At 38.8% G+C, this 27,909-nt stretch overlaps 4 protein-coding genes across 5 annotated transcripts; 3 read left to right on the forward strand and 1 right to left on the reverse strand.

Moving 5' to 3' along the window:
* Nucleotides 1-465: 465 nt before the first annotated feature.
* On the reverse strand, nucleotides 466-3,724 carry LOC116266972 (uncharacterized). The gene is made up of 4 exons (XM_031648522.2): nucleotides 3,439-3,724; nucleotides 2,317-2,573; nucleotides 1,763-2,214; nucleotides 466-1,159 (listed from the first exon to the last, which is right to left on the reverse strand). Exons 1-4 carry the CDS (start codon nucleotides 3,546-3,548, stop codon nucleotides 893-895), a joined length of 1,086 nt encoding a protein of 361 aa, XP_031504382.1. The 5' UTR covers nucleotides 3,549-3,724; the 3' UTR covers nucleotides 466-892.
* Nucleotides 3,725-4,828: 1,104 nt separating this feature from the next.
* On the forward strand, nucleotides 4,829-6,001 carry LOC116266574 (pentatricopeptide repeat-containing protein At1g03540-like). Of its 2 annotated transcripts, none has more exons than XM_031647832.2 (2): nucleotides 4,829-5,756; nucleotides 5,834-6,001. In XM_031647832.2, exon 1 carries the CDS (start codon nucleotides 4,829-4,831, stop codon nucleotides 5,747-5,749), a length of 921 nt encoding a protein of 306 aa, XP_031503692.1. In that variant the 3' UTR covers nucleotides 5,750-5,756; nucleotides 5,834-6,001. The 2 variants fall into 2 exon arrangements, with proteins under 2 accessions (XP_031503692.1, XP_049937033.1); XM_050081076.1 differs by having other exon boundaries at nucleotides 5,867-6,001.
* Nucleotides 6,002-6,141: 140 nt separating this feature from the next.
* LOC116266575 (NDR1/HIN1-like protein 10) lies at nucleotides 6,142-7,773 on the forward strand. The gene has a single exon (XM_050081077.1). The coding sequence runs from the start codon at nucleotides 6,821-6,823 to the stop codon at nucleotides 7,607-7,609; it is 789 nt and encodes a 262-aa protein (XP_049937034.1). The 5' UTR covers nucleotides 6,142-6,820; the 3' UTR covers nucleotides 7,610-7,773.
* Nucleotides 7,774-14,247: 6,474 nt separating this feature from the next.
* LOC116267214 (vacuolar protein sorting-associated protein 60.2-like) lies at nucleotides 14,248-26,800 on the forward strand. Its single transcript, XM_031648822.2, has 7 exons — nucleotides 14,248-14,604; nucleotides 18,387-18,538; nucleotides 24,008-24,101; nucleotides 24,186-24,257; nucleotides 24,606-24,717; nucleotides 24,828-24,979; nucleotides 26,483-26,800. Exons 1-7 carry the CDS (start codon nucleotides 14,536-14,538, stop codon nucleotides 26,534-26,536), a joined length of 705 nt encoding a protein of 234 aa, XP_031504682.1. The 5' UTR covers nucleotides 14,248-14,535; the 3' UTR covers nucleotides 26,537-26,800.
* The last annotated feature ends 1,109 nt before the right edge of the window (nucleotides 26,801-27,909 follow it).

A 27,909-nucleotide genomic window follows, 5' to 3' on the forward strand; every position in this document is an offset into this window, starting at 1 on the left:
TCCATTAAAACCTATAGGGTCCATAACATCCTGGAGAGTATTTATCAATGCCCTTTTTAGCAGCACATAAAGTTAATGTCTCAATAATTCGAAACAGAAACAGCCGCCTGCTAACCCCGCCCTATCCATCGGGCCAGTCCCTCGAGAATTAAAAAAAATGTTTTGATTAAAATAAGTTTTAGAAAAGAAAAAATCGTTCGTCTTTTCACCATTTAAGTTTGTGTGATGTAAAAAGAACCGTTGTATTTCGGCTGCCGTAGATTAGACCTGGGCATGAAAACTACCTAAGTTTACTAGTAGTTTCAATTTTAATGGAATTAGACATTCATACTTCAAAAAAGTTTAGCAGACTTAATTTGCGTGTACAACAATTTCTTATGAAATTGTCTGGATGTATGTGCGATGTGCCAGTTTTTCCCAGCACGTGTGACTGCGCTTGAAACTGTACCTTAGGTTCAGGAACTCTCCACAACATAAAACATTCATTGCAGAAACTTTCCAGAAAGTTTCATCATTCACGAGTGTCAGTCGGGATATGGACCGGCATATGATGGTAATACTGTGACAACCTTTAAGTTGAAGAATGCCATGTTGTCACCATCACATCGACCTTATCCCTACTTCATACAAATACATAATGAATACCACATAGCTATGAATTCTTCAGTGTATATATAGAAATTTGGCTCCCCCATCAGTGTCGACTGTGTAGCAACTTGAATGTGGAGAAGCGCGTGTAATGGGCAACAGTAGAACATTGGAATTGTCAAGAAGTAGGGTAGATGTCTTTCACGCGTGTGCATATTAATAAACACAGTACATGCATGCACCACAATTCCTCCACATTTCTCCCGTTTGCCGATTGGCAAGAAAGGAAGAAAGCATCAAGTGGTCATATACCATCAGGATCTAACCCTAATTCTCTTCTCGTTTTCCCAATAAATAGGTCCTTCGATTTGAGCATTCCTGGTATGTGTCCAATGGCCGTAAAGAAAGGCAACTGGGCAACTGCTTCTTTCCTCCCTAAACTGACAATGGCCATGGTCGAGGCAGGCTTGTAGCTTGACAGATGACTCTCTTTTCCTCCCTTGATCAACAACTTAATGTTCTTTGCCGTCAGAATTGCGTGTTTTTGAGCGATATACCCTTGCTTTGATTCCTGTTTATCACGCATTTATGTCAACATTCACAAGGTTCCTTTGTTTCTATCAAGTCAATAATGCGCCATACACAAAAAGGAAAACCAAAGAAAAGCAGAAGCTCTGAGGCAAATTGAGCCTTTTTACACTTTTAGAAGGTCTTTGACGTACACCATGTAACACTTCCCTTACGCTAGTTATTTTATGGTAGACGAATCTTATAGTATAGATCAAGAAAAAAGCAGGTGAAACTATGGCTAATCTGAAATTGAAAACATATTCTATTTAGGCTGCTCAATAGAAGCACAGGAAGGTGCAATTCCATGTGCAAATGAGGTTCCTATGGTTGGTATCACAGTGAACCTAATTCACATTGGAAAGGACAAAGCTTATTGTTGGTTGAATCAAACTCAAAGCAGATTTTCCTTTTTAACAAAAACCAGAGCACATCTAACTAAAGCAAAGTAATAGAGCAAAACGCTGAGCCTTGGAGTACTTTAAATGCGTGGGAGTTAAAATTTGCCAGGACCTACCAATTCCTCTTGGTGTGAGTGAATTTCCTAAACGCTAGTCAGATGCTTCAAAAGAAGGAAAGTAAAGAAAAAAAGATAAGGAAAACTTACTGCAGTGTCGTTGATGTCTCCAATGGCGAAAATGGTTTTGGTTCCTAGAACTCGCAAATGTTCATCGACCATCACCTGTCCTTGTTTGTTCACGCGGTCTTTCAAAATGCCCTCCCTTAACCACGAGGATCCGAGTTCCTTCCCAGTGCAGTTGAACCAACAATCCGCCTGAACTTTGGTACCTTCAGTTGTCACAAATTCAGTCTGCTTGCTGTTCAGTTGATCCACAGTTATCTCTTGGTTCAACAGAACCTTCACGTTCTTAGAAGTTAACCACGAGAAGGTTTTCGCGGAAGCCTTTGAGCCGATGAACTCCACCAGTCTCAACCCTTTATGAACAAGGGTCACCTGCTTCGCAGGGAAGTCACTGGCAATCTCGCCGGCGAGTTCCACCCCGGTTGGCCCTCCTCCAATAATCAGAACAGAGTTGGCTGATTTCATTTGTTCATGGGCTGCCATAAAGTGCACAAGAAAAGGTTACAACTGAGCACAAATTTCGCACCGTTGCAATCCATGGAAAAGATGAGCAGCCATTGCTTCGATACAATGCATACCCTCCTTGAACTGTTTCAGCCGTTCAGTTCGAGTTAACGGAACAGAGGTCGGGTGTCCGGTGGCAATGACGAGATAATCGTAGCTTATCCACCGTCCATTTGCAGTTATGATCTCCCTCTCCGTTAAATCGACAGCGGTTGAGGTAACGAGCCTTGCATTGGTCAAGTACTCCTTGTGGTTGATCAGTGATCTCTCGGCAAACTTGGGCTCCACTGCACACCTCAGTGCTGCCCAGGGAACTTCGAAATACTCCTTCCTGTGAACTCATTTAGGATGACCAATTAGCCGAGATGCTCGTGCTATTCTGTCCCTTGGGCTGTCCCCTAGGGATTCCTATATCATGCTGTTGAGCAAACTCTCAAAAAAGGGGAGAAAGCAAAAGAACGTGTTGAAGAAATTTCAGAAAAGAAAATGGCAGCAAAAAGAAGCATTTTCCGCTAGTAATTGAATAGTTGATTTCTTAAAAGAAAATGTTGCATCAATTTGGAGAAAATGCCATTTTGTTTGAGATTTCCGAATTAGAGCTAATGTCCTTAATGTTGGCTAAAAAAAAAAAACTTAGCAAAGCTCACAAAATGACAAAAAGCTAAGAAAGAAATGTATACATGTAAACCCTATTGGCAACAGGAATTTTATTTCATGAATTTGTTCAAAAAATTAGGAAAATTTTATGAAATACTAATTGGAACACAGTGTATGCCCCAACCCAACCTTAGAGAAAGATTCTTTCGTGTTGCCAATTCTTTCGTGTTGCCAATATTTTCGAAAAGAACAACAATAATTTTCATGAAGAACTTGATCATTTGGCATCTCAGTTATCAGAAAATTTCACTCATTAAATACGATAAAAAAAAATTACACAACGTCGCCTATCAAGGCTTCCAACGCTATAATAACAACACGAGCATTTCTGGAAAAGTTTTTTCATTCAATCGCGTTTCGTTTATCTGATTCAAGCGGCCAAATTCAAATAATTGGGACATTGAGTTTTCTTCGTGTTATTCCTTCAAAAGCTGATCGTCGACATTTCAAAACAAAAAACGAATATAAAGCCAAAAAAATGAGGAAAATGCGAAGGAAAGGAAGATCGAAAGACTGAAGGGGGTGAGGGAGAAGCATACGGATCAATGAGGACGACGTCGGCGACGAACTGGAGAGTGCGGGCGATGAGGGAGCCGGCGGGACCACCTCCGATCACCACAACCCGGGTGCTCCGCCTGCTCCCTTCCATCAGGCCCCGCGCTCTCTCGCCTCCCCGGCGCCGGTTTTCCGAACAGGTGGCCTCCGAGGTCGGACGGGATCCGATATCGAACCTGTCCTTCCTGTTGGGGGCGAAACGGATGGATTTAAAAAGGGTGTGGACGGCGATCCAACAGGCTGGACCGCCAACGAGACGAGCGCCCGTCTTCCCCTGGCCGTTTGCTGGCTGCCTCTGCCTTCGTTCTTCACCTTTGAACGGTTCGGGTCTGGTTCCTAATAACCGCTTTGAAAAAAAGTGGTAAAGCCCGAGGGGTAAAGGATCGGGTTGGAACTCTTATCTCTTCCTTTGACCGCTCCCCCTTAAATTAGATTACATAATACTCCAATAACCCAATGGATGGGGCTCAGTAAAAATTCAACCAACTCGAGCTTGATTCGAACTCACTCGACAAAACAAATGAATTGTTAGAGCTTGAAATTAACTGAAAACTCGAGTTTATCAACAAATTCAATTAGAGTTATACGAACTCGACTTGATTAAATTCAAGTAAGCCTCTTTAATTTAGGTTATGTTTAGACTGTCTTAGATATTGGTGTTGTTTTTAGGTTATTTTTAGACTGTCTTAGATATTGGTATTGTTTGAATATAGCTTTTGGATTTTAGTTAGAATCGACCTTTAGGTAGTCTTTCATTCTTAGTGGTTGTTTGGCAACCATATCACACTGGACCACAGTTTGATCTGGACCTGATTTTGGATTGGGCCGTACTTCTTCTGACTATGTGAATCCGCTATATATGGTAAAAATTGAGTTTGAGAGTTATTTTCTTAAAAATTGTTTCGTTAATTTAGAATAATATTCAAGAATGAGGCCTTTGTGAAAATTTTGCCTCCTGAAATAACAAGTGTATAAAATAACAAATTGATATGAAATAATAAATATATATAAGACAATGTGGATGAATAACAAATATGTGTAAGAAAATAACACAAAAAGTATGAGGTCATGCTAAATATAAACATGAATTAAGGGGTATGAAATAATCTTATAATGGAATTTATAAATGCATAAGATGACACAAAAAATGAGTAATAGATGATGTTTATAAGAATAAAATAATACAATCATGAAAAAAAAAAGTCAAGATAATTTTCTACTATTTAAAAATATATATTAATCACAATAACAAAATTTTACTTTATCAAATTCTCAAATCTCTTTTTTTTTTATTGACAGTTTAAAATGACGCAACAAAATTTATAAAAGGCGGCATATATATAACCAGCTTCGCCTTTCACCCGACTTGACGCCATGCCCAATCGTATCGACATCCCCACCTACTCTTCTCTTCTGGATTTCTGCTTGGGCACCAAGAATCTCCCCAAATTACTGCAAACCCACGGCCGTCTCGTCGTCCATGGCATTTCTCACCATGATTTCCTCCGAGCCAAGCTTGCCGCGGCCTACGCCAGCTGCGGCCGGATGCAAGAAGCCGGCACCATCTTCTCCTGGACCAACAAGCAGAGCACCTTCCTCCACAACGCCATGATCAGGGGCTACACCAACCGCAAGGGGTTTCGCAGAGCATTCGAAGTCTACTGCCATCTTCTTTCCTCCGGCCGCAGACCGGACAACTCGACCTTCTCGGCGATCCTAAAAGCTTCTGCGAACTGGTCAGCTTTGCAGATAGGTCGACAGATTCATGGCGTCATCTTTGTTTGTGGAGTCGATTCAGATATTTTAGTTGGCAATACCCTCATCACCATGTATGGGAAATGTGGGTGCCTGGAGCGAGCGCGCCAAGTGTTCGATGAAATGTGTCATAGAAACTTGATTTCGTGGTCTTCGATGGTGGGAGCGTATGCGATGCATGGCCTGGGAAACGACGCTCTGAAGGTGTTCGAGGAGATGAGGGCTGCAGGAGAGGAGCCCGATGAGGTGGTGTTGACGTCCGTTTTGGCGGCATGCTGGCATTCAGGGATGGTGGAGAGGGGGTTGGAGTATTGGAAGAAGATGGAGGTCGACTGGGGGTTGAAGAGGAAATTGGAACATTACACTTGTGTGGTGGGATTGCTTGGTAGGGATGGTCTGTTTGAACAGGCAAGGAGGCTAGTTGAAGAGATGGAGTGGGAGCCTGATGGTGCTGTGTGGCGCGTGTTGTTAGGCATATGCAACATAAGGTCGAAGCCCATCTTAAGGAAATTAGCATATCCTCAAACGTTTGATGAATGATGCAATGGTCAGTAAACAATGTCATATTGTCCTTCCATGAGTAATTATTTAGAGATTTTTCATAATCTTCTGACTCGTATTCAGCTCTCTCTTTCTTGGGAAATCCTCTCTAAATAGGTGAATTTTCCATGTCCCTTTCCTTGTTGGATCTACCAATTTCATGGTGCAAGAAAAAAGAGAGAAGAGGGAACGAGACAAAAAAGAAGGTATATGTGTAAATTGAAATCAACAAGACTGCCAAGTATTACCGGATGACTCATCGTTAAAAACACCATGCAATGATTTATGGTATAGTGTGGTTTTTCTAAGGATAGATTTAAATATTTAGCCATCGCAGCAACATCCGTTGTCCACTCACATTCCCACTACTCTTCTCTTCTGGGTTTCTGCTTGGGCACCAAGAATCTCCCCAAATTACTACGAACCCACGCCCGTCTCATCGTTCGTGGCATCTCTCACCATGATTTCCTCCGAGCCAAGCTTGCCGCCACCTTCGTCAACTGCGGCCGGATGCGAGAAGCCGGCACCATCTTCTCCTGGACCAACAAGCAGAGTACCTACCTGCACAACGCGATGATCAGGAGCTACACCGACCGAAAAGAGTTCCGGATAGCATTTGAAGTCTACTGCCATCTGCTTTCCTTAGAGATTCCAGATTCAGGCTATCACGTCTTCAAACTGTCATATATAATTGGATCTGGTAGTGGTCACCCACAACGCTATACAGTAGATGAAGCGACGACTTTCCGAGCAAATTTATAGCAAAGTCCAAACCTCTTATAAAATGGAGATGAGAAAAGGAAAGTCAGACTACCCTTTAGTATGTTTTGGCTCTATTTCGTTTCCTTATCTTTTGCTTAAAATTTCAACGGTTGCTTCATGTTTAAAAATGGCTCATGGAAAGAATTTGTGGAGGCCATGTCCAATATCCATACTCGATCGTATCTCCTTTTCGTCTAATATCCAGGAGACGATTCCTTCTTATTCTTCCTCGTCCTCCCTAGTTCGCTAGTTCCCAATTCAAGAGATATAGGAGGCCACTGAAGGACAGGTTCGAAGACAAGCCACCTGATGAAGCAAGAGGCAAGCACTGATCAAGGTATTCCAATTATCTCTCCTCATTCATCATTAAACCAAAAGCCTCTCAGTTCCCATGAAAAACCCCATTATAACCACCACAGTTACATCCTCAGGACCTTATTTCTGCTTCTTCTTGTCTTCTTAATCCTCATCAACATATATGACCTCCTCACTTTGCTCGTTCTTAGGCCAACCATGTTGCAAGTTAGCTTACAAAAGGCATCATTAGTAGAATTCAGCCTTCGGCATAGAAGAATATTAAGTTACAATCTTACACTGGATGTCTCTGTGAGGAACCCCAACAAGAGAAGTGGGTTCTTCTATGAAAGGCTTCAAGCAATGGCCTTCTATGGTGAAGAGCAGTTTGCAGAGGTGTCGCTGCCATGTTTCTATCAGGCACCATTGAACGTTTCGATGCTTCGTCCTTCGTTCGCCGGACAATTACAGATGGATAACAGCTACGTTGTTGCAAGTGATTTTATCCTGCAAAGAGCCCAAGGTTGGTTTCAGTTTGATGTTAATTTCTTCGCTGAGGTGCGGTTGAAGCTTGGCCCTGTGAATGCGACTAGCTATAGCGCTGTGGTGACTTGTGGATTGGTGGTTCCCTTGGCTTCCACAAATTCATCACAAGATTTAAGCTTCAATTGGACAAAATGTGTTGCAGAGTTTCCATCGTTGGGTTTTGTCCCTCGGGCTGTGCTCTCAAGTTCTTATTGCATTGTTCCCTTCATATTGAGCTTGTTGTATTCGTCGGTTCTCATAGCTTTACGTTTTGTGTGATGGAGATCGGTTGTCAACGATGTTTGCATACCGTCATCTCTATTTGTAGGTAATCATATGCATTTATTCTCTATTTCAATGTTACATTTATCTCTCTCTCTTCCTCTCTCTCAAGTTGGGAGTCTTTGTTAGTAATGTTGAAATAATGTCACATTTATTTCTCATATCTCCTTCTTTCCTCATCCCTTTGTTCATCATAAAATGTCAATGAAAGCAACAAGGCTAGCCGATTGTATATATATATATATATATATATATATATAGACATGCTCACTTGAATATTAGTTAAAGGTAATTACAATGGTTTGAAAGAATTACCGGCTCAATGATTGGGAGATTTACAAACAGCCGGTCAGCTTTTGAAGTATTATATTTGGTACTGGACGTTTCAAGATAATTCTCAGATAGCTGCCTCAACCATGTAAGACCATACGAAATATTGAGTGGGATTTGAAATTACAAGTATACCCTTGTGTTATCATTCTTCATCCTTTTTCAATGTTTATTTAGGAAAAACCACTTTAAGCGCAAAACTCTCAAGGTACCCTTATCCTTTCAAGGTTCAAAGTTTTGGCTTGCATTGAGATCTAAGTAGACCTATAATAAGTTTGAGGGTCGCATTTGTTATTGTTACAACTCGATCCATTTCTAAGTTCGGACTCTTGGTTCAGCGGATTTAAACTTGCCTCCTAGCAGTTTTGGTTTCAATCTTAAAGAGGATAGGAATTAGGACAACCATCTGTTTAATAACATCTTTTATAAGTTTTTGAAGATTCGAATCTTCAATACGAGATTAAATTTTTAAAGTGTTACAAAGACAATATTTACGAAATTCAAATTGCTAACCCTTTGCAGCCACCTTACTGCGTGCTTGCGCTACGACACTTGAAGCTATCATTTTTCATCTTACAACCATCGCTGCAAAAGGGATTTTGTCCACAACAACCAAGGAGTTACGATACAACATCATCCAATTCATGGGGGTTTGGGTAGCTTGAAATGAGCTTGGTTAAGCTCGAGCCAGGTTCTAGCTTGAGCCAAGCCGTTCATAAAATAGTACTTATTTAACCTGAATGGAAACGATCAGGTTCGGTTCAAATTGCAAACTTGGTCCTTGCTAGCAAGGAGGAAACCATTGCAGCACCATTCCTTTTTTGTGATGGCAACATGACATGTCTTTCACATATTCTATTTCCACAAGTTTAATCAAGTTTAGTGAGCTGGGCCTGTCTAGCTTGGGCTCAACTCAGTTTCTTAAAGAGTCACCTTTTAACTCGATCCTGACTCCTTTGACTCCTTTATCAAAGGAGTCAAGCTCCAGTCAAGTTCAAACAAGTAGGTTCAAGTCGGCTTGATGAGACATCACATAAGGTGAGCAATGGGGATCTGATTGAAGAGTTTTTTTGAGGGGCTCTAGCAAAGAAACTTGACCTCCCCAGATAACCACTAGCAGACTTCACCAGGTGGTGGACAAGGTTGGCCCTGTTTTGCAATCGACCCATAAAACCTTGTCAAAGTTGTTGTGGACTCTCAGCGATGCCTCTGCTTCATCATCCCCTTTCTTAGCTTAGACGAGAATGACATTGCAAAAGACGTGCATGATGGGACTAGGAGTAGGAAGTCTTCATACAATGGCCAATTCTGCAGGCATACATAAAGACAGGGACCTTCTTGTTGGAACCAGAGAGAGAGGAGTGAGGTAGAGGCCAACGGAGACACCAGTAACTTGGCAAACTATATCCCGAGGGGTGGTAGCATGCTAGATCACAAGGTGGTCCAGCTCTTCTAAGGACTCATGTTCGAGTCTTAGAGTGGTCACTGTCACGTCTCAGTGTACTCTACCTTTGGACATTAAAAGGTTCTGAAGCATGCTATGTGGAAACACTGGAAGGCGGGCATAGGGGAGGAGGGCAGTAGCCTCTTTTAGGGGCAGTGGAATTAACCACTCACTCTTAAAAAAAAAAAGAAAAACTTGGCAAAGGATGAGTTCATCGGTGGTGACCTTATGCGATACCCCGATGCCTTGGAAAAAGATGGGAAAAAAAACTTTCCTTTACATATACTAAAGTAGAAGCTCTTGAATGTTAAGCAACCAATGGATGTGGACTGAAAAAATCAATCCTCCTTGATACCAGATAATTATTGGAGGATTAAAATTTAAAAGTTCGTTGCTAAAATGATCATAAGTTCTTGCCAAAGCCATGCAAAATCATAGCTGCAGCTTAAACCATTATTAATGTCAATATTGGTGTTTGTTTCTAGACTAACTAAAGATTTTTAAATTTTAGTGATCGATAATATCTGATATCCAGCAAGATTGAATCATCCGACAGTGTACTCTACCTTTGGACATTAAAAGGTTCTGAAGCATGCTCTGTGGAAACACAGGGAGGCGGGCATAGGAGAGGAGGGCAGTAGCCTCTTTTACTTTTAGGAGCGGTGGAATTAACCACTCACTCTTAAAAAAAAAAAAGGAAAACTTGGCAAAGGATGAGTTCATGATGGTGACCTTATGCGATACGCCGATGCCTTGGAAAAAGATGGGAAAAAAAAACTTTCCTTTACATGTACTAAAGTAGAAGCTCTTGAATGTTAAGCAGCCAATGGATGTGGACTGAAAAAATCAATGCTCCTGGATACCAGATAATTACTGGAGGATTAAAATTTAAAAGTTCGTTGCTAAAATGATCATAAGTTCTTGCCAAAGCCATGCAAAATCATACCTGCAGCTTAAACCATTATTAATGTCAATATTGGTGTCTGTTTCTAGACTAACTAAAGATTTTTAAATTTTAGTCATCGATAATATCTGATATCCAGCAAGATTGAATCATCCGACATCTATTTATCCTGATTTAAGAATCACAAGCAAGGAACTAAAAAAACAAAAGTGCAAAACTTTTAGTGGCTGTGGGAGAAACCCTCCCACATCCACAGCTTCTCCAATTTTCTCTTATTTCTTATTGAACCAGTTACAAAACAAGTGTTTTTTATTCTCTTATATATATATGGAAATCGAATGCGACTGTAGCTTTCAGAGTTACCAAACAATATAATTAGGGTCATCCGATCTAACAGAATGCACCGTTAAAAGAAAAACAAAGAAAAAGAGGCAAATGACATTTTAGTCATAATTTAGTATTAATTTGCAACTTTTTTTTTCTTATTTTTTTTTCAACCATCTATCTACTTTAAATGAACAACCTTAGTTATATGGTTGAATAATTCTAAGTAGACAGAGTCATCATTAACTTAATATATATATATATATATATATTACAATTGATTGTCAACCTTCTTTATCGATTAACAAATCTTCCAACTTGCAAGGCCTTGTCAGATGTAAGCCTTTAATAGGGAATGTTTCAAGGCAGAAAATAAAACTGAAAAAATTTTACAGGCTTTATGAGATCTTACGCTGATAGGATCTAATCTATCCTGACAGCTCACATATATCGATTTTTGCTCATCTGTTTATTGTTATCATCACGACCGCTAAAATGATCATGCTGCCTTCTTTGTTCTTGCATTTCCTTGATGCTCTGTAACCTACTACTTACTGACGTTCTTGTCATCAATGCTTGTGGTGACGTACTCCACTTTTGCCTTGTGTGGTCATATGCTTTTTCTCTCGGCCTTGAACACTCTCACCATCTTATATTGGCTTGCGCAATAAAAAAAGATGGATTCGTGACTCTGAACTGAGGGATTAGAATGAAATCAGAACTTCGACAAGCCGACGCTGCTCTACTTTTACAGGAACGAGACGTGCGATTTACTTTGGCTGGCCCAGAGCGTGAACCTATAACTTGAAGAAAGTCTTTAAATTCAACCCTACAAAACACCGGAACATCATCTACAAATGTTAAAATAATGGAACATTATTATCCTATAGAATACACTCTGGAACCTGAACCCCAGACAAAAGCTCTCTCGTCTTCAACTCTAGCAGAAATCTCCATGGTTATAACGAAGAGGTAGGGTGACAAGGGATCGCTTTGTCTAAGCCCTCCCTTCATATCCCAAAAGTTCCCGACCGAACCATTAACTTGAGCAGCTATCCTATCTCTCGACCCACTGATCATTAAATCCAAAAAATTTCATGGCATCTCTAAGAAATGACCAACAAATTCTGACATAGGCTTTAGTCATGTCCAACCTCTCAGCAACAAGATACTTAATTAGAAGCTTCCAAACACTCAACTAACTTATGTGCTAAAAGGATGTATGAGCACTCATTCAATACCTTTAATTTTTTTGAGTCACTTACTTACATGTATGTATAACAGTCAAATATATCAAAACATCACTATATCATGTGGCTACACCACTATTTAATGGCATAAGGGGAGTATGACGGGTAACACAAGGAGCTGCCCGGCTGCTGGCTAGGCCCCGGCAGTGTCGCTGCAGCCACCTAGGAGAGGCAACGGCCTCCCCACTGCAAAAAGAATTTGCAGTGGGAAGGGATACCACCTTCTCCCCTTTTGAATGGGGGATCGCAGTCGCCCCCACCCCCCTCCACGGCATCGGGGATGGCGGCCGCCTTCCCTTTTCAATAAATATTTGCCCCTACTTAGGGCAGATTTTTTTTTTTTAAGGGAGGTTGTCTCATCCCCACAACTTAGTAGGGTTGCAACTGTGGCTCAATCTCTCTTTTATGTAACAGAATCCTTGGCTCTCTAAGAATGAGGCCAGACCCAGTCCAGCCAAATGAGGTGCCCCTACACAGGCCTAGCTAGGTCGGCACGCCTGACTCGACCTTCTTTAGTTGATGAATGGTCCCTCAGTCTCCTGACCCCGCCCTCAACCACGGACAAGAGCAGCTAGGGCCTCTTCAAACAGTCACTAATGCCTCTTAGCCAAATATTTCTAGCTTCACCATCGACATGCACAATGATGTGAGCTAAGAATTCTGCTCCACTTGCCCACTGAAAGTGAACCAAGGATTAACTTAAGCAATAGATCACTTCCTTAAATCCAGAGCAATTCAGCTCGATTAGTTGTAGATCGGCAAAAAAAATAGTGTTCTGTTTATTATTAAGGGACCAATAGAGAAATATACAAATTAATTAAGATGAAAAAAAAATCTTAGATATATTTAAAATGATCGAAAATGGCACAAGATCCGGATGCAAATATTAAAGCAAAGAACATGTTTAAAAGGGGCTGCCTACCCGATGGGATCCAGCAGAAATCTTGGCCATTATTGGCAGTGGCTTTTGGCTGGCTTCTAATAAACAAATTAACGGTTGAGAGCATATCTAAGCCTTGATGATTGGATGGAGGACCAAGATGGATGCCTGATTCAACTTTCTAAAAGAAGTCTAGCTATGCACGATGCTTATTTTCCTCAACATTGATAACAGAAAAGCAAAATCTAATTAAGCATTGGTGAAAAGGGAAGAGATAAAGAAGATTGTTGGCGTCGAAGTCTTCATGAAATTTGAAATCAATGGTAGTGTGACACTTTAGTTGATAGGTATACTACAAATCCACCAAAATAAGGAGGACTTCGATCGACAGAAGATCTATCAGCCCTCTTGCCAAATTGCTTAATATCTAACATTCAGCGGTTGGCCACATCTCTAACCATTCTTTGACTTGGTGCCTCTTAAATATGAAAATACCAAATTATTAGCAGTTGTTGTTGTTGTTTTTATTTTTTTTAAAGTTTCTTAGATAGCCACTTTGTTTCCCGCACTTAATAATCCAAAGAACTGCCACCCCTCTAGAAAAGGACGGCTGAAGTTCAACAAATTTCAAATATAATTTCTTATATACTTATTAAAACTATCTTCCTTGTTGATTCTCTTCTTATCCTGATAAATAACAATATACATCTCGCTCTGGCTCTCTCTCTGACGAACACCGTGATTATATATATAAAAGATGAGCAAAACCACACAATACAATTTGAAGTCAAATTTTCAATTCTCTTTTCTTTCTTAAGCTCCACGACTCAAAGTGACGAGGGTAATTATGAGAAGAAAAACGAAGAGTGATAATCAAATCATACTTTGCCCCGGAAATTATTATGGCAATATCTAATTAGATAGACAATGGGTAGAAAGAGTCCTGTTTAAAGATTAATTTTTCAGTTCTCATGACCTCTTTATGATTCACGGTTACTTATGAAGTGACAAGAATGGTTGTGAAAAAGGAAAATTGAGAATATATATAGTCTTTTGAGTCTTTCAACGTTTTAAATTATAATTAATTTAAACATGAAATGCAACATATATTACATGTATCAGTAGAAAAGAGATGGTAAAAATTTTGTATAGAACAAATTTTATGAAGGTAGAGAAAGAAAGATTGTGGTCGATTTCAAGACCGTCTAAAACATATTTTGAATATTTGATTCTTATAATTTTCTTGAATCTTATAAATTTCATGATTTCACATTTAACCATATGGTAAATTTGTATGCACAAAGCCCTCAAACAATGAAGATGAAAATGAGAGTTATGAAGTACATTGGGATGCAATGAATCTCCCAAATCCATATTATGTGTTTATCGTGCATCTTGCCCATGTTTTTTGAGCTGCCGTAAAGCCTCGAGATGAGTTCAACGGTTTTAAATTTCCGAGAAACTACCATACACATGAAATTCTAAGGCAATGATGGACTGAATCAGAAAGCCCAAAGCCCCCACCCCGACAGCGCGAGGGGAGTGGGAAAACGCGACCAAGTGGAATGGTCTTGGTCTTTCCTTCCATACGAAGGAACTCCTCCTCAACGAAGGCAGCGTAGAACATTGACGCGGCGACGTCGTCTGCTTGTTGAGGTACTGCAATTGGATCGTCTCATCCTTCTTCCCTCACCCAGACTTTTTCTTCAGAGTCGTGTCGCGAATTTTGTTGAGACAAGCTCTCCGGCGTGCTTCCTTCTGGTCAAAACTTAAGGGGCTCGCCGGCAGGAGATGAAGAGGATCTTCGGCGCGAAGAAGGACAAAGAGCCTCCGCCTTCCATCAATGATGCGTCTGATAGGGTGAGATCTTCGAATTCGGCTTATCTACTCGTATTGTGATATCCTTTATCTTCTTGCTGTTTGTTTTCTCTTCCCTTCTCTTATTTCCTTTTCCGTTTTGTTTTTGAAAATTGCGGTTAATTCTTGATGCTGTAATTTGAAGAATTTTTTGTAGGTTTAAGAGTGACGGTACCCTTTTTGGGTAGATGTGGTTAATCATGAAAATCTTAGTGCGAAGCAAGATTAAGTAAATTGGGAGCGTCTCGTATAATGTCGCCGGTTGTTTTTGTCCGGTTTATTGGAAGCTGAATAAATTGGATTTGCTTTTACGCACAATTAATCCCTCCATTTGTTAACTGGTTTGCTTTTTCATCTTCTCATGCTGAATTGTTGCATCAAAAGAAGAAAATGATGGATTCATTTTCTGTGCGGGCTTAAAATGCTCAACTAGATCGAAATGTGAGGACAGTCTATCGCTTGTTTCACATGATGCGCGGGGGATGTACATTGGTATCGCTGGTCATTCTCCCGTCGCATGCTTAAATCCGAGAAACTGATCCTAATTTCCTGATAAGGATGTGGAAACATAGTTTCGTCTTGGGGGGGAAAAGTCCTTGGCGTGATTTTTGGCTGTTCTGATTCCTGTTACTAAGTTTGACCGTTCTTGTCCTCCTGCAGCCAATATCTTATGGCAAGAGATCTAGCATCGTTTGTTACTTGTTTGGTAGTATATTTGATCATGGGTGTTTGAACAAGTTGTCTAACTTATCCTTCACAAAACATCCGTTATGAAAATTGATATTCTGTATTTCCTTCGAAGCAGAAAGAAAATTATAGTCAATTGATATTCTGTATTTCCTTCGAAGCAGAAAGAAAATTATAGTCAAATTACACAGGCAAATTAATTAAAGGATCGGGAAAAATGAAAATTTATAGTTTTACAAGCTAGGTCACATGGATGCAAGTACAATTCTAGTATGTGTACAGAGATATAGGTACAGACAAATTAACTCTAGAAAGGAGATATGACATTATATATATATATATATATATATATATATATATATATATTGAGTGAACGATGTCTCTGTAGAGTCACCCAACCATCTAACCAAGGCCGTCCATTTAAGTAGATGGGTGGTTGAGAGAAAAACAAAGAGAAAAAATGTGTAAACTAATATTAGATGACGAAAATGTGCATCATCTTTTTCTTCTTATTTTTCTCTTAACCAATGACTGAGTGACTCTAAAAAGCCAGAGACATCATTCAATATATATATGTGTGTGCGTGTGTGTAGAATAGCATAAAACTTCAAAAAACAGCATTTAAATAACCAAGTGATACAAATAAAAACATTATATATTAATGAACAATAACTAAAAAAAAAAAGAATGAAAACTAAGTTAAAAAAAGTTGAATCAAGTTTAAGTAGTTTGGATCAGCATCGAGCTAGAAGTACCCAAGTGTATCGATATGGGTATGAAAACACAAGTATGTGGACCTTACTGAAGTACCCATGTGACTTTGGATATAAGGGAGAATTTGATTTGATTTATTTTTCAAAGAAAATGGAAAAAACTGGAGAGAGGGAGGGAGATAGAGAGAGTGACAAAGAGGGGAGTACATCAAGAGAGAAGAAGGGAGACAGAAAAGGAGGAAAGAAAAATGAAAACTATAATCAAGCTACACCGAAAAAAAAGGGATTTCATTCACAAAGACATTTGTAGTCAATAGTCATATAAGGGACTAATTGATTTCACTTATTTGTCAAAGAAAAATAAAAAAAGAGCCAGAGAAAGTGGGGAAGACGTAGAGGTAGTGATAGAGAGAGGGAGGGAGGCAGGGGGAGTGAAGAGAAAGGGAGAAAGATTGGGAGGGAAGGAAGAGAGAAAAAGAAATGAAGACAACGAGGACAGGTAGAGGTAGAGAGACAAAGAGAAGAAGGGACATCAAGATAGAGAGGGAGAAAAAACGAGATAGAAAGGGGAGGGAAAATCATAGAGGAAGAGACAGAAAGAGGGAGACAAAAGAGAGGGAGGAAGATAGAGAGAGAGGAAGAGAGGGAGGAAGAGAGAGAGAGAGAGAGAGAGAGAGAGAGGAGTTCTGGTGATGCCGGTGAAAGAGAGAGAGGTTGAACTTGACTTACTGGCATGTCAGAAAAAGTATCCAGCAACTATGCCATTGGTGAGAGACAGAGAAAGGTGAAGTAGCGACAGCCAAAGGAGGCCTCAAGGTTGCCATCTTGCTGGTGAGTCACTTGCATGCCTGTGATGTCATTAGATGGCAGTCATGGATCGTTGGGTGCTGATGGAAGGGGGAAACCTATTGGCAGGGGTGGTTTTATTTTCAGCTACCATCAAAAGAGGGTCCTGGCAGGTATTCCTCTTTAATTATAGAATTTAACTTTTATTATTTAATTTTAAAAGAAAATAGACTAAAAGACCTGGTCAAGGTTGACTGAGTCTATACAAAGGCAAAATTGACCACAGTAGACATGGCATTGACTCTGTTGGGGCCGAGTCCAGAGCCACACCTCTTTCTGCACCTGTGTCTGGTGTGTCAACATAGGTGCATCAACTTTTTTGCCTTGTCCATGTTACATACATGCCATGCCATGTCAACTTGTTTAGGGTACTGGGGGCATCTAGGTATGCAAGTTATTAGGGTTGTAGACCTTAAATTGCAGTTGAAGCGCATATTTACCGAACAAATACAATTGCCCCGATAAGATACTCCTTTCATTCTTCCTCTATGTTGTTTACGAAACCTGGTTCTTTTGGGGTTATAGTTGATGGTAGTGTCTCAATTCCATCTCTACTATAGAACCGGACATGAGAGTTTCTTCTCATCCAGCTCCTCGCGAATGAAACGATAAACAAACAATAAATAATATTAGGATTATTTAATGGATGAAATTTCGCGGGCGAATATTTACTCTTTTATATTTATCTGCTTTATTCGTAGGGTCACTCCATAACCTCTTCGAAGAAACCACTTCGTTCCTGGCGCGTTCCGCCATCCCGTCCAGTGAATCATTAGGATTCGTTTTCAATCGAATCCTCCGCAGTCGCAGGTTCCGTCGTTCCCATAGCTTCTCCTCCATTAATGTCGAGGTCTGAATTCTGCAATGGAGCTTCTAATTTAATCTGTCCCTGAGTCAATCTCCTCAGTCTCTATCGACTCAATGCTCTTTATTTTTTGAAATCTGTCTCAATTATAGATGAATTGAATTATATTATAGTATATGATGCCTTATCACTTTGCCCTTTCTGAGATGATTCATAGACCATACATATTGGAATAATATATCATTTCTTTTCCCCTTCTCTCCTTCTCTCATCCTTCCATTCATCCGCATCCCTCTATTTTGGTTTCACAACTTACACAATCAATCAAGATTAGACAATTTATTGATTCTGTTTTCCTAGTCAGCTGCATCCAACCTGAACTATGTATTCAAAGGTTATTCATTCTTAGTTAACTATATATCTTTGACATACTTTAGAGCTTTAATACATGATTCGGTGTTTAGTTAAACTGGGACATAATCTGGTGGAATCTTACATTTCTCATGAGCTTTTAATTTATATATCTCTTATCAAAACTGACTCAAAAGAAGGAAAATGGAAAACAGTTGCTGTCTGGAACAAATTTGGTAGCATGGAACCATTTATAACGTTTTTTGTGTGATAAACCTTCATTTTTGTGATTCTTCTCATTATTGCTTGGAACCTTTGTCCTTATTATATTTTCTGGTGAAGTTTCAATTGTTTTCTTACATGTACATTGTTTTTTATGACAGATAAACAAAAGAGGGGAAAATGTGGATGAAAAAATAAAAAAACTTGATGCAGAGCTTGCTAGATATAAGGAACAAATAAAAAAGACAAGGCCTGGTCCTGCTCAAGAGGCTGTCAAAGCTCGCGCCATGAGGGTTCTCAAGCAAAAGCGGATGTAAGTTTGCGCTGCACACTTTTACAAAAGCTTGTAACATCCTACCATGAAATAAGTGTGGTTGAAGTTCTTTTCCTTTTCCAAGTATCGATTTTCACTTCATTGTAAATTGTTTAAATGGTTAACGTTTATACTTGTTTCATCTGGCTTTGCATATTTGAATATGTAACATTACATCATGGTAAATCGTGCCAGGATAGTCAACTGCAATTTTTGAGGTCCTTTAGGCTTCATCTTGTTAAACTCCATATACAAATTTAAACGAATCAATTTTTTTGGAAGTCATACTTTACATTTTTGGTGCATCGGTGTTACATAGACCTAGTTTTATGTCAAGTTGTTAATATCTATTAGAAGTTTTTCACTAGAGACTGTCTTAGGTTCTCAACCAAATAGTTGGATTGCCATGACTCCTGGACACTTGTTAGAATGAACAAATCATGCAGTTTGGAAGATGGTTTTTGTGACACATGCATTCATTTCAATTCAGCAAGTTCACTCTGTTTTCAAGCTATGACATATATAATCACTTCCAAAGGCCCGAGTTACAGAGCCCTTTTATAATCAATTAAGGGCAAATTCTTGATTGGACCACCATGAAAGAAGTTAAAACACACGGGGATAACTTAAAAAATAAGTTGGAAAGAGATAGATAACAATGTCTGGCAGATGCATGGACAAATTCATGGGCAAGAGGATTGATAATTTTCTTGTATATTGTTTAAAACGTATTATGTTTTAGAAGTTGCTGATTTGTCAGGTACTAATTATTCATGTATTGTATCATATTTTTGATGATGTTGTGAAAGAGGTAAGCCTTGAAAAGTTTGTGTAGTTCATCACAAATATTGCAACAAATGATAGAGCTGGAAGCAAAATGGTTACTGCGATATAGGTCAACTATTAAACAATGCCGTGCATCTATAGTTATGTTTATGATGTTGAGTTTGATTAAAATATATACATATGGAGGTGAATTTAAATGTACTGTACATCCACATGCATATAAATGAAAAAGTCAAGGGAAATTGTAAAATATTGTATCAAACAATAAGTCCTGGGAATTGCATGATGCCCTTGGTTAAAGTTCTAAGATGGGTTAGGCCTGCTGTGAGATATGTCTATGAAGTCATGAGGAAAGAAAAAAGGCAATCATAGAGCAGACCCAAAGAAAAGAAGAAATTTGTTGGTGTACTTTGGAGATTATAGATGGGAAGGTTGACTGGCCAACTTTGTCATGCTCTTCATGGTAGCCCCTTAATATACCCTTCAGTGAGATATTCAACAACAGTCCATATGTACAGAGAAGTGAATAAGAGGCTCTCAGATTGCATTGAGACATTAGTCCTTGAGCCTGACTTGTAGAAGCCGTTCATCTGTATACACAGATGAACACAAAATATACAAAAATATATGAATACAAAAATAATAAGAAACTGATATCTAAGTTGTAGTTTACAAACCAAAAAATCTAACTGTTACACAGCTGTATAAGAATTTACACCATATGATTTTAATGATTCTTTTTTTAGTTGTATAAATTTGGGTATTTTTCCCCCATTTATACAATTTGAAACTTGGAATTGTGAAAAACAACATTCCTCATACTGGAAAGCTGGGAGGTGCAAGGGACATATACAGGGGCAGATCTAGGATTCTTTGACATATACAGGGGCAGATCTAGGATTCTTTGTTAGGTGACTGGATATGGTAAATGTTATGACTAAATGAAATTTATGGAAATTTTTCACATGTATGTTTTTCACATTTTTAGCAGGGGCCAAATTAGAATTTCTGAAAATTTTAAGAGCTAAAATATTATTTTTCAAAATCTTAGTGGGGTGCGGGGGGTGGGGTGTTGGTGGGGTGGGGTGTTGGTGGGGTGGGGAGCATGGCCAGCCAACCTCCCTTGGCTTTGGCACTGATAATATAAGCGTGAGAGGCTTGTTGGCTTGTCTCGTTCCATGTTATATGGAAAATTTGGTGGATGAGAAATAAGTCTATTCATGAAGGTGAAATTGCCTAGGGAAGAGGTAGTATCATTAGTATGGTGTAGAATTGATGTAAAGACACATCAAAGCAATAAGGTGGAAGGAAAAAGAAGGCTGATTTGGAGGATTTGTGGCTGAGGACGGGCTTGATGTGTAGCAAACAAAGGCACGGAGAGTGCAGTTGGCTGTTATTGGTTGTTCTTCAAGGGAGTAAGAAAGTTGTTGGCATCCTGGAGCATGCTGGGTATCAGGGAGAAGAACTGAGGGCTTTGAGTGTCATGGACAGAAATGACGACACAGAGGTTAGCATCCTAAAATGGGAAGTGGAAGAAGGAGTTCTGGAGGGGTGCCACCTAAGTATATTCTCTAACAATAGGTCTTGGAAAAGGATGCTTAGGTCTTTATACATGGGAGACGTCATTGGCTCAAAGGTGGAAGGACATAGCTCAGAAGTGTAGTCATCTGCAGATTTCTAATGGGCCGGTGCCTTACTCTGCTAGAAGGAAGACCGTACAGTATAGAGATGGTGACTGTAGATACGAAGAGGGCTAACCACTTTTAGCTAGTGTTTTGGGGATTCTTGGTTGAGTTTCCTGGGCTTTGTGTGCCATATGTTATCGCTTTGATGCTTAGCATTCCTTCTCAATTTTTCCTGTACGTTTATTTTTTTTTGGAATAATATGGGCCTAAGTCCCTGCTAGGTTTCATTGGAAGCTGCTTCATTGCTAAAGTAATGTATCATAGATCTGGTATCTTGGTTTTGTGTCTGAGCAGACCTTTTATTTGCCCACTATATCTTTTCATTACCAATAGTAATGATTTTATCTGTGGTTCCATCACAAATTTGCATATGAAATAAAGCAGTTGTGGTAATACTTTGTTAAATACATGGTGCCGTGCTTTAGAAACTAGTTTCAATTAATATAAAAATTTCCACAGTAGAGAAGCTTTCCTCTTCCAAATACTTGTCTGGTAACATATAAACGTGTTCTTCCAAATCACCATTCAAGAAGAGACCTTTTCATGTCCATGTGGTCTTTGGCTTACTAAAGCAATGATAATAAAAGCTTAGATGAAGTAACAGGCACTGGGCAATGGTCTCTTCTAATTTATGCTATATTTTTGAGCTTATTCTTTAACTACTAACCTTGGCTTATCCTTTTCTTAGACTTCTGCCGCTTTAGTTTATCCTTTAATTCTCATGTTTTACATTTTCACAAAACTTGTACGTCTGATTCATTACATTTATCGAATTAAAAATGATTTTTTGGTTTCATTTGTAACTGGTCAGTTTCTACAAGGAGATGACAAGATCTACATACAAGGGTTGAAATATTATAAGATACAATTTTTTAAGGTTAAAAATGATTTTTTGGTTTCATTTGTAACTGGTCAGTTTCTACAAGGAGATGACAAGATCTACATACAAGGGTTGAAATATTAAGATACAATTTTTTAAGGTTGTCTAATGGTTCCTTCGGATTTTCTAGGAAAGCTTCTGTGCTTCCAGTTTCCTCATTATTATGAGTGTCATCTCTAGTCCAATGGGTCAAGTTTTAGACTTTTAGTATCATTGTGAGCCTCTTCACAAATTAAGATGAGAGTCATTATTGTGAGAATCAATATTGTGATCATGAATACCAGGATAATTAAAAGAGCTCTTCTTTTGAGCGATATTGTCATCATTTGAAGATAATAAGCCAGGAAGAAAGAATATTCATTTTTGTCTTAGATTTACTCTTATGTTCTTGTTCTCAATAAAAATCATATTTTGGTGAAACAGAGTTTGTCAATTTTCATATGTAGCGTTTACATCTATTTTGATTTTGTGAATAACCAACAAATATACAAGAAATGACTGCAGTTTTATCAGTTTGATTGTTTAAAACTAAAATATGACATTTACACTAGAAAGTTCCAAGTCCTGTACATCTTTTCAATTGAAAAAAAAAAAAAAAAACTATCCAATGAAAATGAAAATACCCTCTTCCTTAAATAGGTGGTGGCAAGAGCTTCTTGGGCCTAAAAGTTTTTGAAAAATCTTTGGAAAAGAGTGGGTCCTTAGTTCTTACTGATATGGCGATGCTTTATTTTGGCTAGTCTATCGCTGTGTTGTTCCTAAACAAGATTTTTAGAAACAAGATTTTTGGTCAAGAATTTGATTTTTTCTATAAATTTTGAAGTCTAGATTGATTCTGGATCATTTTGTTAAAGGAAACACATTTGAAGGATTTGGATTTGAAAATTTAAGGAAAAATATCCAACCATATATTGTAAATGCATCCACAAATAACTTTTTTCAAAAGACATTTTTCAGATGATAAGGGCAAATGATGTTCTTTTTTGTTGTTTGCCTGTTTAGCAAATAAGGAGGCTTGTGAGATTTGACATAGTGATCATGCCTCGTGACCACCAACACTCATTTTTTTTCTAATTTATCAACACATGCTCTTTCTTTACAAGCAGAGCAAGGACTTGATAAGTAAGGGGGTTACTTCCTTTATAAAGAATAAGTTGTAGAAGTGTTCTTCGGCTTACTTTGGAAAGTTTGATACCTTTGGTGCTCTTCCTACTTTGGATTAGAAAAAGGTAAAGTTCTCATCAAAGTTGAAAATGAGCTCCATAATATTTAAGAATCTTCTTATCTCATTGTCACATGTTGACCATCTTGTCTTGGATATTTGATGTCCCTGAGTGTGAGCATCACCTTCAAGTGAACCCATGTTTTATGTGCTAAGTGACATTTGACTAAGTACTGTAGTTGTGGTAGTGCCTTGCTTAAGTTGTAGTATCTCATTAACCTTCATAATTCCAGGTTTCATATATATATATATATATATATATATATATATATAGAGGTGATTATCAATGGGATCAGACCCATTTAAGGGACCTGAGGTCCACACGAATGGTAATCTCCTACTTTCAAGTGTTGACATTTTAGTAACCGACTACCTGATATATTGAACCGACACTTTTAAGAGGCGAACACGTTGATTTGTGGTTTCTGACTTTTCATTTCTCTTACTTTTACGATATGCCAAATTGGCTTTGTTCTTCTCATCACTTTCAACCTCCTTTGCTTTGTCATCATGTTAGCAAGGGATCAGCAGTGAATCAGTGATTATGTTCCTTTTTGAAACCTTCAATGGATCTAAAAGTTGATAACAATGGCAATGCTCCAGGGGAAGGTTGAAACACCCAATCATTGACTTATTGAGCATATTAGGTAAAACAAGTGCTCTGAGAAAGGAGTTGTATTTGCATGGTTTGGGTCACTGCTGACTTGATGGTTTATTTATTTTTATTCATTTTATTTTCTTTCACATGGTCTCCCAATTAGTCCATGATAAGTTGTATACCAATTACTCAATTAGGCAAACACTGAAATTTAGTTTACAGTTATGTTTGCATTAGTCACATGCTTGCCACAGTCTTTTCCCTTTTTAGTCACTACCGTGTTCCTATCTTTCCTTAGGTATGAAGGACAACGTGACATGTTGTATAATCAAACATTTAACCTAGATCAGGTTGCTTTTGCTGCTGAAGGATTGAAGGATGCTCAACAAACTGTAAGATTCTTATTTGATTGACAAGATGAATTAACCAAATCCTCTTGGGTTAGCTTTGTGATAATTGCTTTGTTTATTCTTCAGATGTCAGCACTTAAGTCTGCAAACAAGGAGCTGAAGGGCATGATGAAGACAGTGAAGATTCAAGACATAGATGTACTCTTTCTGAAACATTCCCTCCTAAGATCTATCTTTTTTTGTGTCCGAGGGAGTCTGAGGAATATAAAGGATTAGATGCCTGAACAACCTCTTAGGTTCCTTGAATTGCTAAAAGCCAATCTGTGAATGCTTTTGCTCCAAAAATCATCACGGGCAGTGGAGTTCAAACTCCGCCTAAGTCCTTGGTTCCTGCCCCAACTGCTGGCCTCCAAGTAGAGGCTGTTTCCATGATATGGAGCTATTGACTCCCAGATGTCAAATACTGTATTTGGAAATAACTAATTGTGCAATTTTGTCAAGTATGCCTTTTTCATTTTATTGGTATTGACATAGTCCTCTCTGCAGAGTTTGCAAGATGAGATGATGGATTTAATGGATGTGAGCTCAGAAATTCAAGAAACACTTGGTAGAAGCTATAATGTGCCTGATGACATTGATGAAGAAGAGCTTATGGGCGGTAATACTCAATAAATCCTCTCTTCCATCATAAAGTTGGTTTACTAATTGGGTGTTCAATAGTTATTAAACCTCGTAGCATGTGTTCTTTATTCTGAAAATAAAACACAGAGCTGGATGCTTTGGAAGCTGATATGGACACTGAGGCTGATGGTGTGCCAACTTACCTTCAACCTGATAAGGAACCGGATGTGGAAGCTGAACTCGACCTACCTGCTCCACCGTCAGGTCATGCAGCAGTGCCTCTCAGGCCAACCCCTCAGGTATAATTCATCATATTTTTGCTAAGCAGTTTGTGTGTGGCTCTTTAAACTTCTAACAGCTTGTCTTTTCATTCATGATATCGGACAACTATGAGCTACAAATGCTCTATGCTTAGGAGTTCGAAAGTGTGGCAACTTAAAACATTTTGATGATAAGAACCTTAAAGGCTTTATCTTGCTTATTATGCTATCGTAACAAGAAAATTTATTGGTATAAACTATAAACATACTTGGCAAAGGATGAAAAGGGATAATTCTTTAAAGCTTGGATGTCTTAATCCATCCTGTGTATTGTGCAAGTTGTTCTCAATAATTTGCAATATTTGACAGTCTTTTGACAAGCCAAAATTTCAGAAGATAGAAGTGTTCCTTCATGCGACCTTCCCTAGTTTGCTTCCACTTCTGTGCGCTGCCCTTAGATGGAAAAGAACGTTGGGAAAAAAGTCAAACTTGATTGTGGAATATTTGAACTTTGGCGTCCTCAAAATCTTTCCAAATTGTTTCAGTCATTTAATTTATGAAGAGGTTTGATCAGCTTCCCTGAAGGGGGAGTCGCGTAGTTGATCAGGCCATGACTCTTACATGGATGGTCGAAGGTTCAATCCTTTTCGCTGACCAGCATAAGCTAAAGTAGCTTTTTACTTTTTACCCTTGGGGATGGGGAGAAGAGTTCTACATCATTCTTTGCACCTGGTCAAGCGACAATGTTCTTCGACCTAAGTTGTGGTTTCTGCATGTAAAGTCAGAGAAAAAAGAGGTCGGAAAAAAAAAAAAAAGAGGTTCTATCAGCCACGGGAACAAAACTAGGCTGGACTCAGGAGTTCACTTAGTGAAGATTAACTTATTGGGGGTGTTGTGGAAAGAAGCCGTCAAGTCACAGTTCTAGACGTATCAATGGTCAAAACACAGACCATGGTGTCAGTGATGGAGTTTCCTCTTATTAATGGTGGAGGCACCTTCATATCGAAAAATTTCTGTAACTGCAGTGGCCTTCTTGTTCTTTCTTGATGGTCTAACAATGACTACATTCTTCCTTTTTCAATTTAAGATATCTTGTTCATATATCCTGGTTCTTTTCATTTTGCCATGAAACCATAGAGATTGCACTATGCTCCTCAGATTATGACATTCTTGTAGTGGTTCCCTAAAAGCGTGTTTCTCATGATTTCGTGTATGTCATCCGTCTTCATGTACTATGCAGAAATATGTTTTCATTATATACCAAATCCCCATGGTTCAGTGGGGCTTATTTTACTAAAAGAATCTTTTAAGTCTTTTACTAATAAAGCAATGAAAAACGCTGAACATGAGATGTGGATCTCACTATCATGCTGTCTATTTTGCTGTCAATGGCTTGTTTGGTCTGTGAAACCTTCTAGTTACTTTCCTGCAGTAATGTTTGATGCACTCAAATCAATATTGTCATCTACTGCACCATCTCCTGAAGGTTTTCTGATTTAGCATATGATTTCTTAATGTTAACTACTTTCTGCAATTTGGCAGGCTGAAGACGAATTGGGTCTCCCTGCTGTACCTCGGGCTTCACTTCGTGGATGATAGCATCTCGTCCTGTAATTATTTTCTGCTCCTTTCATCATGCTCAAGTTTTTATTCTTGTGGGAATGGTTTCCAGAAAAGGTGGAGTGAGAAGTGGAAATTTAGCATTAGGGGGGTTAAAGATTGGCTGTTTGTTCATGTATCAAATTACAACGATCTTTTGACCATATAGACTGGATATGTTCTCATAGCGTCTGTTCTGGGGTGCAATTTGTATAAAAAATGAAAAAGAAAAAAAAAAGAAGAGGCTTCGTTTGTGCTTGAGTGATCCCAGTTCCAGTACATTTCATGTCCCACACATTTCATGTCCCACATCTTGTGTGTTAAGAGGAACTCTTTTTAGTTGCCTCTCATCAGAACCAAAGTTTGTTTGAGGTGAACTTATTATTGTTCATTTAGCTTCACAAAATCATGAGAGTCGTTTGATTTAGTGACCCAGAGTGGTTATGTATGGAGGTGTTTAGCTACTAGATATTTAACTCGATAGTTATCAGATCTCCTCACTCTCAGAAAGATGTCAGCAGCGAATGCTTTCAATGTACTTAAAAATTTTGGTTTACTCGGGGGAGCGTAACCATGAAGATGTTCTTAAAGAATACATGAATATCTGAGTAAGGGAAAATTATTTTTTTCGTATCATATTTTTAGATGACATAACGGTCGAAGGAGGTGATGTTTAAGAACTTTCTGTTATTATCGTCTCCGAAGCTCTCGTGACTACTATTTTTAGTCGTGTCTATACTTAATTAGACGGACCTTGGCTCTAATACCATACCTCCCAACGAGCTTATTATGCTGTTATGCTTTACGCTGTTTTTAAGCAAATCTGTCCCTATAAATGCTTTCTACATGGCAAAAATACACAGAAATTTGAGTCTAGCAACCCAACGTCGTCTTTTATTAAATCAACTGTGTGAATCACATCAAAAGTCTTGTTTCAGCTGCAGCTTGCAACTACTATGTCTCAGGGCCTCGGGGGTGCTTGCAGATAAAGCCTCTGCCAACGCTTTTACTATAAGAACTAACATAATAAGGTTCTACACAACCAATGGTGAAAAGCACGACACCAGTAGAGGGTTGAGACCATTCATCTTAGATGTTATTTACATATTTAGCTGCATTGTAAACTGTAGTAAATAATGTCGGGGACATGCATGAATTCCAACGTAATTTTAACATCCTCAAGACGGTCCCTCCATAAGCACATTTATATGAGCTTTAAGTAGTATGTGAGATGTCGACGTTTCACATTGAATTTATGTCTGATCTTTCACTCTTTTTTTTCAATCTTCTTTTTGACATGCATGACTTGGGATAAATCGAATGAAGGGACTTATCACTCCGGCCAGCAGTGTAAAATGCCGAGGATAATC

This window comes from Nymphaea colorata, chromosome 13 (assembly GCF_008831285.2).
Source record: "Nymphaea colorata isolate Beijing-Zhang1983 chromosome 13, ASM883128v2, whole genome shotgun sequence".
Classification (NCBI taxonomy): domain Eukaryota; kingdom Viridiplantae; phylum Streptophyta; class Magnoliopsida; order Nymphaeales; family Nymphaeaceae; genus Nymphaea; species Nymphaea colorata.